This window comes from Ogataea parapolymorpha, chromosome IV (assembly GCF_000187245.1).
Source record: "Ogataea parapolymorpha DL-1 chromosome IV, whole genome shotgun sequence".
In the NCBI taxonomy this organism is placed as follows: domain Eukaryota; kingdom Fungi; phylum Ascomycota; class Pichiomycetes; order Pichiales; family Pichiaceae; genus Ogataea; species Ogataea parapolymorpha.
This window is the reverse complement of record NC_027863.1, coordinates 920,203-933,541: the sequence shown is the minus strand read 5'-3', so window position 1 is coordinate 933,541 and position 13,339 is coordinate 920,203. Positions and strand designations below refer to the sequence as shown.

At 46.9% G+C, this 13,339-nt stretch overlaps 5 protein-coding genes across 5 annotated transcripts; 3 read left to right on the top strand and 2 right to left on the bottom strand.

The window, feature by feature from the left end:
- Positions 1–346: 346 nt before the first annotated feature.
- On the top strand, positions 347–2,107 carry HPODL_03545 (Siderophore iron transporter 1; the record flags this gene model as incomplete). The annotated part of the gene is made up of 1 exon (XM_014079866.1): positions 347–2,107. The coding sequence occupies one exon, from the start codon at positions 347–349 to the stop codon at positions 2,105–2,107; it is 1,761 nt and encodes a 586-aa protein (XP_013935341.1).
- Positions 2,108–3,018: 911 nt separating this feature from the next.
- Positions 3,019–4,881, top strand: HPODL_03544 (Transmembrane 9 superfamily member 1; the record flags this gene model as incomplete). The annotated part of the gene is made up of 1 exon (XM_014079865.1): positions 3,019–4,881. One exon carries the CDS (start codon positions 3,019–3,021, stop codon positions 4,879–4,881), a length of 1,863 nt encoding a protein of 620 aa, XP_013935340.1.
- A 151-nt stretch (positions 4,882–5,032) lies between these two features.
- Positions 5,033–8,614, top strand: HPODL_03543 (eukaryotic translation initiation factor 3; the record flags this gene model as incomplete). The annotated part of the gene is made up of 1 exon (XM_014079864.1): positions 5,033–8,614. The coding sequence occupies one exon, from the start codon at positions 5,033–5,035 to the stop codon at positions 8,612–8,614; it is 3,582 nt and encodes a 1,193-aa protein (XP_013935339.1).
- A 47-nt stretch (positions 8,615–8,661) lies between these two features.
- Positions 8,662–11,193, bottom strand: HPODL_03542 (uncharacterized protein; the record flags this gene model as incomplete). Its single annotated transcript, XM_014079863.1, has 1 exon — positions 8,662–11,193. The coding sequence occupies one exon, from the start codon at positions 11,191–11,193 to the stop codon at positions 8,662–8,664; it is 2,532 nt and encodes an 843-aa protein (XP_013935338.1).
- Positions 11,194–11,266: 73 nt separating this feature from the next.
- Positions 11,267–13,288, bottom strand: HPODL_05208 (uncharacterized protein; the record flags this gene model as incomplete). Its single annotated transcript, XM_014079862.1, has 1 exon — positions 11,267–13,288. The coding sequence occupies one exon, from the start codon at positions 13,286–13,288 to the stop codon at positions 11,267–11,269; it is 2,022 nt and encodes a 673-aa protein (XP_013935337.1).
- Between the last annotated feature and the right edge of the window lie 51 nt (positions 13,289–13,339).

Below are 13,339 nucleotides of genomic sequence, written 5' to 3'. Positions count from 1 at the left end.
CATATTTAGAGGCCACTCTAAAATAAAAATAGCAAACAGGCTTGTGATGAACTAGATAATTCCCACAGTTGAACATTGACGCTTTTTAATGCACTATCATCGCCGTTAATGCCGATTTTAAAAACCCTTATAGATGACAATGCCGGTTAACGTAGGCGAGTTCGGGCGGCCTTGTATTTTTTCTAAGGTGAAGCCTTATTCGGGGGGAAAAAGCAATGCTTGGCTATTGTTTCATGCAGCCAAAATTTTATTTTTCCTAATTTAATTTTATCATTTTACTAGGCCCCGACTCAAGATAAATATAATAGGAAAGGTTGTAAATTTTTTTCCAGCCCCAATTCCTTCAATGAACTCCTCTACAAACAGAGAAAAAGACACGGAGAGTGACGTTGTCACAAACGCTCACAGCAAATATGAGCAGAAAAGCTACGGTGTGAGACGGACGGAAGCCCTGAACAAGCACTACAACGTTTGGTACGGAAAAGTTGCAATTTTCTTTTCTATCTTCCTGGTTGCTTATGCTTACGGTCTTGACGGACAAATCAGATATACTTACCAATCGTACGCTACATCTTCTTATGCCAAACACTCGCTGCTTTCTACTGTCACTGTCGTGCGTTCGGTGGCAGCCTGTGTTGCCCAGCTATTCTACGCTAGACTTTCGGACATTTTCGGCAGAGTCGAGCTCCTTTTTGTCGCAATTGTGCTGTATGTTGTTGGTACAATTATTGAGTCTCAGGCGTACGATGTTACCAGGTTTGCTGCGGGAGCCATTCTGTACCAGTTCGGATACTCTGGAGTCATTGTCCTGTTGCAAATTATTTCCGCTGACTTCTCGAACATGAACTGGAGGGTGCTTGCTTCCTTTGTTGCAGCCCTGCCATTTGTGATCAATACATGGATCTCTGGTAACGTGACTTCAGCAGTTTTGGGCTCGAGAAGCTGGTCTTGGGGTATTGGTATGTGGGCCTTTATTTTTCCGCTGGCCTGTATTCCATTGATTCTCTGCTTCATGCACATGCACTACCTCGCTTACCGCAGTGGAGACATTCACAGACTTGAGGGAGTCTCTGACTTCAAAAGATTGGGTTTCAAGCGTTTCATCGTTGAGACATTTTTCTGGAAAATTGACCTGATTGGTCTGCTTTCCTTGATGCTCAGTCTTGGTCTCATTCTGACCCCATTCACCCTTGCCGGAGGAGTCAAGAGGGAATGGCAGAAGGCTAAAGTCATCGCACCGTTGGTCATTGGTTTCTGCCTGTTGCCATTTTTCTTCCTTTGGGAAGCTAAATTCGCAAGACACCCATTCCTTGAGGCTAAGTACATGAAGGACAGATCTGTGTGGGGAGCCTTGATGATCGCCATTTTCATTGATATGGTTTGGTACATGCAAGGTGACTACTTGTACACTGTTGTTTTGGTTGGCTTCAACCAGTCCATCAAGTCTGCTACCAGAATCACCAGTCTTTACTCTTTCGTCTCGGTGATCACGGGAACTATCCTCGGATTTGCTATCGCATACATCAGAAGACTGAAGGCCTTTATTATCTTTGGTATTGCTATGTGGTTTATTGCCATGGGATTGATGGTCAAATACAGAGGAGGAGACGGCACCAAGGATGGTTTGATCGGTGCTCAATGTCTTTTTGGTTTTGGTGCAGGTTTCTTCACCTACGTCACTCAGGCCTCCATTCAGACTGTCACAGACCACGAACATATGGCCTCGCTGTTGTCTCTGTACCTCTGTCTTTACTATGTTGGTTCTGCTCTGGGTGGTTCTATTTCAGGAGCCATTTGGACCCAGCTGTTGCCAAGAGAAATTTACAAGCGGATCTCCAATACCACCGAGGCAGCCGCTGCTTATGGATCTCCGCTGACGTGGATCTATCAACATCCTTGGGGAGATCCTGACAGAATGGCCTTGGTCGCTTCTTACAGATACGTTCAGAAGATTCTGGTCGTTGTTGGACTCTGCTTCTGTATTCCGCTGCTTGGTTTCGCATTCCTTCTGAAAGATCCTAAGCTCGAGAGTGTTCAGAGTTTGAAAGATGCTCATCCTGACGACAGCGAAGAGGAGGAGCATGTTAACTCAAAGGCTACAGCTTGAGATTAATTACGTAGAATCAGTAAGACGATTCTTTTTAATTGGATACGCAAGTAGATTTAGCGAGGTGGCATTCAGGGACATTATTCCTAGAGACTCACGAAAAATAGTGAGCCCTGTTGCATGCAAAATTGGGGAGCCAAATTCTGATTTATAACGGCTAAATTATGCTACGCACATAAATCGGAAGGAGACTCTCAAACTTCAGTAACTAGCACTCCATCTGTATCTGAGAGCGCGTTTTTACCAGGGAGTCAACTATACGAGGGTCCTCAATTCAAGTAGTCTGACGCTTCGTCGAAAGACGCTGTGATTTCTAAATAGCATACTACTCTTAGTTGACAAGCCATCCAAAATGTAAGCACCTGTTTTGACACTACAATGTACTTGGCTGCAAATAAACTATGGGTACCATTCTATGGATATCCTGATATTACATTCAGTCACGTATTACATTCAGTCACGCTTTGACCTCCCGCACTACATTTGCGTGCTACCCCTTGATTTTTAAGGATGCCAAGCAGGGACAAGCCAAAACCTTTCAAGAAGACCACATATGAGGAACCTGAAGGCTCAAAAGAACAGAACCTCGACAAGCTTCAAGAAATGGTATATGAACTACACATATGTATGCCTTGTGAGGACCGAGAATGAGATAGGGGAATATAGTTGCATTTTTGTTCGCGTCCACAGCTTTTCAATTACGGTCATACATCCCCACGCAAACTTCTTCTACAACAGCGCAGTCACAGTGGGCTGATTACACAAACAGACTATTCGCAATTCTGATAGTCAATCACTTCGTGCGATCAGTTTCCGCATTCCGCAAGATTTTCTGCCATTTTGCATCACGGTTAAATCAATCCACTACACTACAAACCACGTAACGAAAAATATAATTATTTTGTCTAAACATGAAGGGTCTGTTCCTTGTATTGGCTCTTTGTCTTGAGTATGCCAATGCCTTCTACTTACCGGGAGTGGCACCAACTCCATATAAGGCCGGTGACAAGGTTCCGCTTTTGGTGAATCATATCACTCCCTCTATCAACCAGGAGGATAGTTCGGCAAAAACTTATCTTTATTCCTACGATTACTATTTCCCAAGATTCCATTTCTGCAAACCGGCGGATGGGCCCGAAAAACAAAGCGAGTCTCTAGGATCTGTCATCTTTGGTGATAGAATCTTCAGTTCGCCGTTCGAGCTGAACATGCTCGAAAATAAAACGTGCCAAAATCTCTGCTCAGAAACTTACTCAAAGTCGGACGCGGTGTTTGTCAACAGAAATATACGCGCAGGGTTCAAGCACAACTGGCTTATTGATGGGCTGCCGGCAGCCAGACAAATGCTTGATGAGCAAACAGGCACTACGTTTTACAATTCGGGATTCCATATTGGATATGTCGACGACGAAAATGTTGCTCATCTGTACAATCACTATGATATTTATATCGAGTACCACAAAAGAAAAGAGGATGAGTACAGAGTCGTTGGTGTCATTGTTGATCCTAAGTCGCTCACGCAAACCGCCGACGTGACTTGTGATCCTGAAACGCCTGTTCCTGTCACGTTGAGCCAGGAGGCCGACACAGGCGTCACGTTCACCTATTCCGTCTACTTCATTGAATCACCAACCGTCTGGGCCACAAGATGGGACAAGTATTTGCACGTGTACGACCCAAAGATCCAATGGTTCTCCTTGGTCAATTTCTCTCTTATCGTCATTTTCCTCTCTATCATCATGTCTCATATTTTAATCAGAACATTGAGAAATGATATTCAAAAATACAATGAAATCAATCTTGACGACGATATGATTGACGAGATGGGCTGGAAGTTGGTCTACGGAGACGTTTTCAGGCCACCAAAGAACCCTATGTTGTTGTCGGTTCTGGTCGGTTCTGGTGTCCAATTCCTTTTGATGGCTGTCAGCACCTGCGGATTCGCTCTTCTTGGACTTCTTTCTCCTTCCAATAGGGGTTCTTTGGCTACTCTGATGTTTGTGTTGTATGCAGTTTTCGGCTCTGTTGGATCCTTCACGTCTGCATACATCTACAAATTTTTCCAAGGTGAAGACTGGAAAACTAACATGATCCTGTCTCCACTGCTGGTCCCTGGAGCTCTTTTTGGACTGTTCATCTTTTTCAATTTCTTCTTAATTTTTGCACACTCTTCGGGAGCAGTGCCGATTGGTACCATGTTTGTTATCGTTCTGATTTGGTTTGCTATCAGCGTTCCACTGTCGTGCTTTGGCTCTCTCCTCGGATTTAGACGGCCAGCTATCAAGGTGCCTGTCAAAGTTAATCAAATCCCAAGGCAGATTCCAAAACAGGCCTGGTACTTGAAGACGTCCAACATGGCCTTGATCGCAGGCATCTTCCCCTTCGGAGCCATTGCCATTGAGATGTACTTCATTTACAACTCTCTCTGGTTCAACAGAATCTACTACATGTTTGGGTTCCTCTTCTTTTGTTTCATTCTGATGCTGATCACAACACTCTTGGTCACCTTGTTGCTTATCTATTACACTTTGTGCAACGAGAACTACAAATGGCAATGGAGATCATTCTTCGTTGGTGGCGGTATTTCCGTTTACGTGTTCTTGCATGCCCTAATACTGTCAAAGTTCAGACTTGGCGGTTTCACCTCTGTGATTCTCTACGTTGGTTACTCTCTTGTGATTTCCTTAGGAATTGGACTTTTGTGCGGTGCTGTTGGATTCATTGGCGTCATGGTGTTTGTGTTGAGCATCTACAGCCAAATCAAGGTCGATTGAATTGATCGCTAGCATGTATATTGTAATTAGATTCAATAATGAACTTTTATCTTCTGGTAATGTTTTTCGTCGGGCTTACGTAATCCAGCTCCGTCCCCCACGTCGGGAACCGACAAAAAGTTGAAAAATCGAAAAATTATAGATATTTCAAATGTCAGAAGAAGGACAGGAGTTGGAGGTTGTGCAACTGACTGTCAAGTTGCCAGATCCAATCGGGCAACTTGTGTTTCAGGTCAATCCCGCTGACACTGTGCAGGATGTCAGTCAGACTTTGAAACTGATTTCTCCTACCCAGCATCACACTTCTTTTGTCTTAACTACCTTTGAAGGTGAAAAACTTGTTGAGGACACTCTTATTGGGGATATCTCGGAGAATTCAGAGGCTACAGTGATTTTGAAAGAAATGCCCTACACCGAGAAGTCGGCAAGAGAACATCTTCAAAAGGTGAGGGAGATCGCCTCGTTGCAACTCCCGCTATTTTATGGGACATTAAACGACATCAGCGGTCTTTCGGCTGGAGCTTCAACCTACAAAACTTTAGAGCTTGGTCCTGTTTCTACAAAGGCGGAAACTACCGAGACTGAAGAGAAGGAGCAGCCTGAGCTTTCCGAATCAGCCAAGAACGGTATTTTTGATGCAGTTGAATCCGTGCTCTCCGTCAAGCCATCCACCATTCCTGCCCAGAAACCCTTGAAATTAGCCCCTGCTTTGCGCTCTTTGCATGTGTCGGCGTGGACTCCACCCTCTCCACAACGTGTCTTGAAAGGCGACTTACTTTATCTGCAATGTCAGACCCTCGAGGGTGAGAGTTTCCAGATCACTGCTCACGTGACCGGATTTTTTGTGAACAGTTCTTCTGCTGCCAAGTTCGACAGCTCTCCGAGAAAAGTGACTTCGGCAAACGGGAAGCACCAAAGGCCGTCAAGAGCCCACTCTCTGCTTACTTTGTTGAAGGGTCTGTCTCCTAAATTTGTGGAGCAGCTCGATATCAACGCCAAGATCCTATCTGAGCAAATACAGGACGTTTACTCTCTTCCTACCAATGCCCTACTAAGCAATCCATGGCTTGTGAAGGACTATTCTCTGCAACTTCCGGATTTAGGAAGAATTGAGGAGAACTACATCGTTGGTGGCTCTGATGCTGCTGATCTCTTCAAGGACTGGAATGAGGAATACCAAGGAAGCAAGGAGCTTCCACGCTCGAGTCTCCCGGAAATCATTGCTAGAGAGCGGCTATTGAACAAGACTGGCTTTGACTTTACCGTCCAGGCCATCAAAGGTGCGATTTCCGTGGTCCATGGTGATGTGACTCCGATGAACCCTAATGACGAGCCATCTCAACATGTGTATCTGCGCAACGGAATTTTCTATTCCCTTGGTGTGGATGCTGCAGGCGATTTTGAGCGTTCAGGAGGAGACGAAGCAGCCAGGGTGGCTGCCGTGAAGGACTTGGACGGAGTCAGATGTCTGAACCGGCTGGACAGCAGCGAAATTTCTCATCTATGCACCACAATTGTTGACTATTGCGGCCGTAGGGTGATTTGTCAGACCCCTGTCCCCGGTATTTTTGATGAACCGCTTTCGGAGGATGAGCCTGTTTCGAAAGTGATCTATGGCAGTTCCGAGGCACACACCCAGCTGAATGCTGATGAGAAGCTGAGCGAGAAATTCAAGAAAATTGCTGAAGTGTTCCACCTCAAGCCACACCAAGCATGGAATCTCGATGGCTCCCAGATCAAGGAAGTTGTGACGTCCATGGACACCAAGGGCATGAGGGGAACTGATGGTCGCGACTATATCATTGATCTGTACAGAACAACTCCTGTCGACATCGAGTTCATTGACAAACACTACACAGGCAAGGAAGATTCTTATCCTCACAGAGAGACAGTTCTTAGACACGAGGCTGTGGAAGAATGGTGGAGAAGACAAGTCTCCCTCGCTGTGAAGCAAGAGACCGACAGACTGGGCGAGGAGACCAAGGAAGGAGAAGAAAAGGCCACTATTGCTGTGGATACTTCTGCGTTTGTTCTGAATCCAGACGCTTTCTGCTTGACGGAGGCACCTACACCAGAACTTGCTGCAGAGCTCAAGAAAGACGAGGAGAGAGTCAGAGAAGTGTCCAAGTTTGTCTCTGAGATCCTGCTTCCAGAATTGGTGAAAGACCTGGAGTCCTCCGAGGCGTACACTCCAATTGATGGGGGCCATCTGAGCTCCATATTGCATCGCCAAGGAATCAACCTCAGATATTTGGGAGCACTCGCTCAGTACATTGAGGAAAGAAAGGCATTCCACAAGAAGGCGGAGGAAGAGAGATTAGAAAAGGTCAAACAGGAAGAGCCAAAGGAGACTAAAGACGAGGGTGATTCGGAGAACAACGAGCAGTCCAAGCTCGATGCAACACCAGTTTTGAACGTTTTGGATGCCCTTTTCTTTGTGACTGTGCAGGAGATGATTGCTAGAGGAGTGAAGCACGTCCTGAGAAGGTCGTGTATCTCTGTGCCGGTTGCTCTGGTTCCGTACGTTATTGCACACATCTTCAACAGCGTTCTTGGCATGGCCGGTGACATTGAAGTTGATCCGCTTTTGGCCGAGATGTACGGCTCTCCGGACATCTTAAACCAGTCGAGAGCTCAAATTCGCGAGCAGGTTGCAAGGGAGGTTTTCATCAGATACCGCTACACTCTTCCGGAAAGTTGGCCTGTGCACTCTCTGTACTTGTTCAAGGAGATTTCGCGCAAGTTTGGCATTCAGTGGAGAGACAGAACCTACGATTTCACCGGGACGTCTCCTACGTTCACAGCCGATGACGTTCTGGCCGTTGTGCCGATCGTCAAGGACTCAATTTACTACTCCAGCTCTGTGGATGACATTTGGGAGGCTGGCCGTGTGAAAGTCACTAAGGGCGAGCCTGAGGGAATTCAGCTGCTGAACCAGGCCATTGAAGTTTATGAGCAAGTTTATGGAGCAATCCATCCAGAAACAGCCAAGGGATACGGACAACTAGGGCAAATCTGCGTGGACCTCAAGATGGGCCAGCAGGCTTCTGAGCTAGCTCGCAAGTCTTTCCGTATTCTGGAAAGAACCAAGGGAATAGACTCGTACGATTCGATTCTCGCACTGACCAGATTGGCACTAGTTGAGTCGGCCAACGGCGAGCACCTGAATGCGATCAAGCTGCATATGAGAGTCCTGAAGTACTGGCTGACTTACCACGGAGAGTCTCATATCAATGTGGTGTCTGCGTTGTCGACCATTGCTATTATCTTGCAAAAGGTGCAACTGCATCTCCAGGCTGCCAAAGTGTTCCAAAAGGCTGTTGAGTTGAGTGATAAGTATGTTGGAGACCAAAGCCAAATGTCAGGTCTTCTGCGTTTCCAACTTGGCCAGTCGTTGGTCACGTTGAAGCAGTTTGTTCCAGCTAGCGAGCAGCTTGAGATTGCAGCAAACATTTTCAAAATCAACCTTGGCCCTAACGACCGGAGCAGTATCGAGGCGTCAAAATGGACCTCTCAGCTGAAGGAGTACATTTCTGTGATGCAGAAACAAGGAAAGCAGCTCAAGGCAATGGAGGCCCAGATGGCTAAGAAAGCCAAAAAAGCCTCGCCGCTGCCTTCGAAAAAGAACAAGTCGGTCTCGCCAAACCCAGAGCTTGCTGATAAGTCGGTGGACGAAATCATGAAGTTCATCGAGGGCGAGCCTAAGAAGCCAAAGAAAAAATCCAAGAAATAGATGCCTGTATATAAGACCTTAGCGTCGTAAATTTATTTTACATCCCGTTACTCCTCAATGTCGCCGTGTTCCCAGCAGCCCTTGTGAGCACGTTTGGCCTCCTGTTCGAGTTCCAGAAGTGCCTGCTGTTCGGCAGAAAGCAGCTTTTCGAACTCTTTCAAGTCCTTCTTAACAATACCGAGACCATTGGACACCAGCTCTTTGTTGATCGTCCATTTTGGATCCTTGGAAATTGTTTCTGGATCGTACAGTTCCACGTCCATCTCGACACCTGGCTCTGGGTTGTGGAAAGTCTCGCACGCAACGAGCTGTCTGTCCAAAATCAGGTCTTCAAGGAAATAAATCGCATCCTGCAAGTAGTCGATAGGCTGAGCTGGCGGAAGCTTGACCAGCGAGAATTGAGCCACGTGAGCCTGGGGCTTTAACACAGAGGTTCCGAAATTGGCAGGCAGTTCGCGCAAGTCAGACAGCGGAACGCTCTCGCTGTTCCCATAGTCCACATGGCGGACTTTGTACTTGTTCAGTTGGCGGTCAACAGCAACCACCAGCGCACGATAGAACTTTCCATTTTCTGAAAACTTGGCAGCGACAAGTGCTCCAGCCTTTGGCGGTTTACCTAGCGGCTTGAAGCCCGACGAGGAGGCATGCATTTGTTTCATGAATGGAGATAGCTTTTTCTGCTCGTCGTTGAGAATTTGGAGAGCTATCGTCTCTGAAACGTCGGTGACCACCACGTCGTAGTATTTTCTGTCAATACTGAGCTTTGACATCTGCTGGACCGGTGCCTCCTCAGGCTGGTATGCGGCCCACACACCCAGCTTTTTCTCTCTTGCTTCCTCTTCTGCTTGCAAAAATTGCCTTTCATATTTGGTCTGTGCGAGCGATCTTTCGTGGCACTCGGCAAATCCTTGTTGCAACAGGGATATTTGGAACGGAACACTGGATCCTGGGAAATAAAGGTTGCCAATGAAACCGCCAAATTTGTCGACGTTGTAGATATCCAAATGGACGTCTCTCTGGTACGCTTTTTTAGTTGTGAACGCCAAAGCCTTCTCAGCTATCTCTTCGTCTCCTCTTGGGTTTGCCAGCCCTCCTAGTACAAAGGTCAATCTGAGACCCTCACGAGGCATGGAAATCTTGAACCTGTTGGAAGCTGTGATGTGCTCGACAATACCCGGGATCTTCGTTCTGTTTTGGAAGGAGAAAAGATATGGTCTTGCTCTTGCAGCAGATTCCGAGGCGTCCACGATTCTCTCTGGATCTGGGATTTTGCCGTGAATTCCTTTCTTTAGCTTCGTAGCCTGCAACTCGCTTTCAATCAGCGAGTCCCAGTAGTCTGGCTTGCTTTCCGATTTGAACTTCAAAACGGATGCATAGCCATTGGAGACAATGAGATCCGAAAGGTTTGTTCCATCGTTCAAGAAAATACTCACCAGAGAACGCTCGTCAAGCTGTTCTGTCTTTGGTCTAATCGACTCGACCACGACCCTGACTTGCTTGCCAATGGCCTTGGAGCGAACAAATTCTCTCGCAGCGGCAACAAATGGTGCAGTTTCCGGGTCAGATTGTCTTGGCCCTCTGAGAGATGCGAGCTGAACAGTGATTTCAGTGTCATTTTTCAAACGGACCACCAACGTGTCGGCTGAAATCACTCTTGCAATTGTTCCGTTGAAGCTCTTCTCAGTGGATTCTGTCGAACCTTCCTCGTTGTGCCATAAGTTTTTCTTCTGGCCTCTACCAATACGCTCACTCTTGCGCAAATCTGCCATCCCGCTGGCTCCCAGCAGAACGGACTGCCAGTCAGCCACCTCGGCCAGTCCTTCCTCCAGTAGCTTGGAATTTATTTTCCCTGCCGGATGCATCACCTGTGCAACCGCGATCCCGCTGGACGACTCGCCAACAACACTGATTTTGACGTTTCTGGCCAGCAACCGGGTCTCCACGTAGCTCTTGGCCTGCTCGCCAAATGGCTCTGCCTCTTGCTCTGCAGAGGCCGTTCTCGGAGCCTTAATTCCAGCAATCAGCACAGGAAACACAGCATGCTTGTTTTTGGAAACCAGTGCTCTCACCATCAAACGATCTCCACTGATCACTCTCTCCACTATGGCGTCGAGCGGTGTGGTCTTTGACTTTTCTTTTTGACTTGGTGTCAGCTCATTGGCCGTCTCAATGGCACCCAAGTTCTTAGCCCACATGCCAACACCCTTGTCGCGGGCCTTGGCCTCGATTTTCTGCAAATCAAGCAGAGCTTCGTCGTCGAATATTCCGGATCTGAGCTTTACGGCACCTTTCTCCAAGAGATACGAAATCAAGGAAGGGAAGAGCGGCGTCGACACGTCTCCAAATTCTTTCTCTGACTGGCTCTTGTAGAGTATCCAGAACTTGATCTCCTTGCCGACCAAGAGCGTTCTCAGAAGCTCTCTGGCCTCAAAAGCGTACTTCTCGCCGGAATTTAGCCGTGGAGCCTGCACGTAGCCCAGAGTCAAAATTCGCTCTGTACTGGGCCCCTTCAAAGGAACCAGCACAAGCGTATCAGCAGAAAGAACGTTCTTGACACGTGCTCCAAATATAGTCGACATGTTAAATCAGCAGTAATTTTTCACCACACTTGGCCTACATATTTTTAGCGACAAAGCTTGAATGTGGGCTGTGCTATATACCTAGACTTTTTTTTAGACTGTACAAAAGCCCGTCTTCCCTCTGCATCCACACAGCAACATCTTGTCCTGGGATTTGGGCTATTTCGTCCTCGATGCATTCCACGAGGAACTTTGTTTGGGTGGGCTTGGAGACCGGGTCCAGCTCTTTGGCAGCCAGAAGCAGCCACAGTATCGACTTGCGATGTCTGGTCTGGCCAAAAGAGACGAGATCGGGGACCTCAAGCTTGCGAGGATTGCTCTGTTCGTAGTATGAACCCTTGAAAGTGCTCTTCGGAGACTTCTCCGGCTGGCCAAAGGTAGAATAAATGTATGCAACCCGTTCCATTAATACAGCGTTGGCCGTGCTCTCCAAAAGGTGCGAGTCGATCAGCTTGGTAAACAAATTGATAGCCTCGTTGTAATACAATGCAGAAGCAGAGGCTGGGGAGTGCCCAAAGTATGCTGTCGACTGTCCGAGGATGAAAAAAAGCTCGGCAATTATTAGGAGTAATCGGATGCTATAGGTCTTCAAGTTGCAGCGCGACAGATACGAGTAGAACGAGGAGTCCACCAGAGGATTGATCACCTCTGATATGATTTTTGCGGTAATTCCATTCATCACCATGCTGATAGGTGGTTTGTCCAATGGATTGACCTTATTGCTTGCGCCGATAATTAAAGAGATGATCATGAATTCTTGGAGCGAAGCAAGATAATTGTACGCCTTGTCACTTAGAAAATCTTTCTTAAGCAGCTCGTACGTCGTGTACGAACTTCGATAGTCGCGAAGCATGAATTTCCAGTCTGCTAAACGTCGTATGGCCATTTCCGGCGACTTGATGTTGTAGTAACCGTCTTTCTTGTTGTAGCTCGAGCCGGTGGGCTCCGGAGTGGTTTCGAGTTTTTCGCTGCTACCAAACGAAAAAAACGACTTCTTCGTGCCGTTTCCGCCCCATTTCTTTCCTGCGTTGAAAAATCTTCCTGTAAAGCTTTTGCGAGGAGCCACGTATTCTTCTGTCCACATTCTGACCTTTCTCTCCATGTGAGGAATGAGCTGCTTGTGAATGATATCCTGAATTTGATCGCTGAACGTTTCGTAGATTTGGCGCGGAAGTCCGCGCTCAGAGGACTCCGTTCTGGTCATTTCCTCACTCAACTGGGAAAATACAGGTTTTCCAACGTTCACAGTGTCTCCGGAGTTGTCTAGCGGTACAATGAGACTTTTCACGCCAACACCTAGTTTCAGCTCTTCCTGCAGACGTAGTCCATCCTGTAGATCCTTTTCTGGGTCGACAATAATGAGAACCAGCTCCACTATCGACTCAATATCCAACCAACTCGGGTATGCGGTCCTTTTAAAGCCAGAAAGCGCTTCCTTGACTGTCTCCAAGGAATCCGCAGACGTGACGACAAACAATTGCATTATTGGATGGTTGAAGAACTCAAAGGACGATATCGTTGTGGAAGAGATGCTCTTTGTGAGCAGGTTCAAGTAGATGGAATTACGAGCAAGTTTTATATTCACAAGGTCATCGCTCGCGGAAATTATGCTGTCAACATCTTTTATATGGTCGTTTATGAATGGATCCAATGAGTTCAGGTTGTACAATTCTGACACAGAAAACGTTTGGCTGAAGGAATCTGAGCCACCCAAACTTGCACTGCCCCCTAAGCTGGATCTCCTTGTTTGCAGAAACTCTTCTTGTTCTCGTAACTGATCCATAATGGGACTGACAAATCGCACTGTCAGCCTTAAGTTGGAGCCATTAGCAGTAGAAATTCCGGGATCTTGATCCAGAAGGCCTTGTTCAAAACACCTGAGAAGTTCCAGAAAGTTGCCGAATCCCAAAGTGGAGGCTAGAGCGTCGGAGCTCGTTGTAGAAATGACACTGATTTTGGGACAGTAGTTCTGCACAATTAGTTGTTTGCAGATCAACGAAGGAGCGCCCTTCATGTCCAGACCAATGAGATTGTACACGTTCTCGTTAAACTTGGATCGGATTCCCAAGGCCACATTCTCTAAACTTTTAGACATTCTCTGAAAATGCTTCAGAAGGAATTGTTTTTTGTACTCTATTTTCGACGC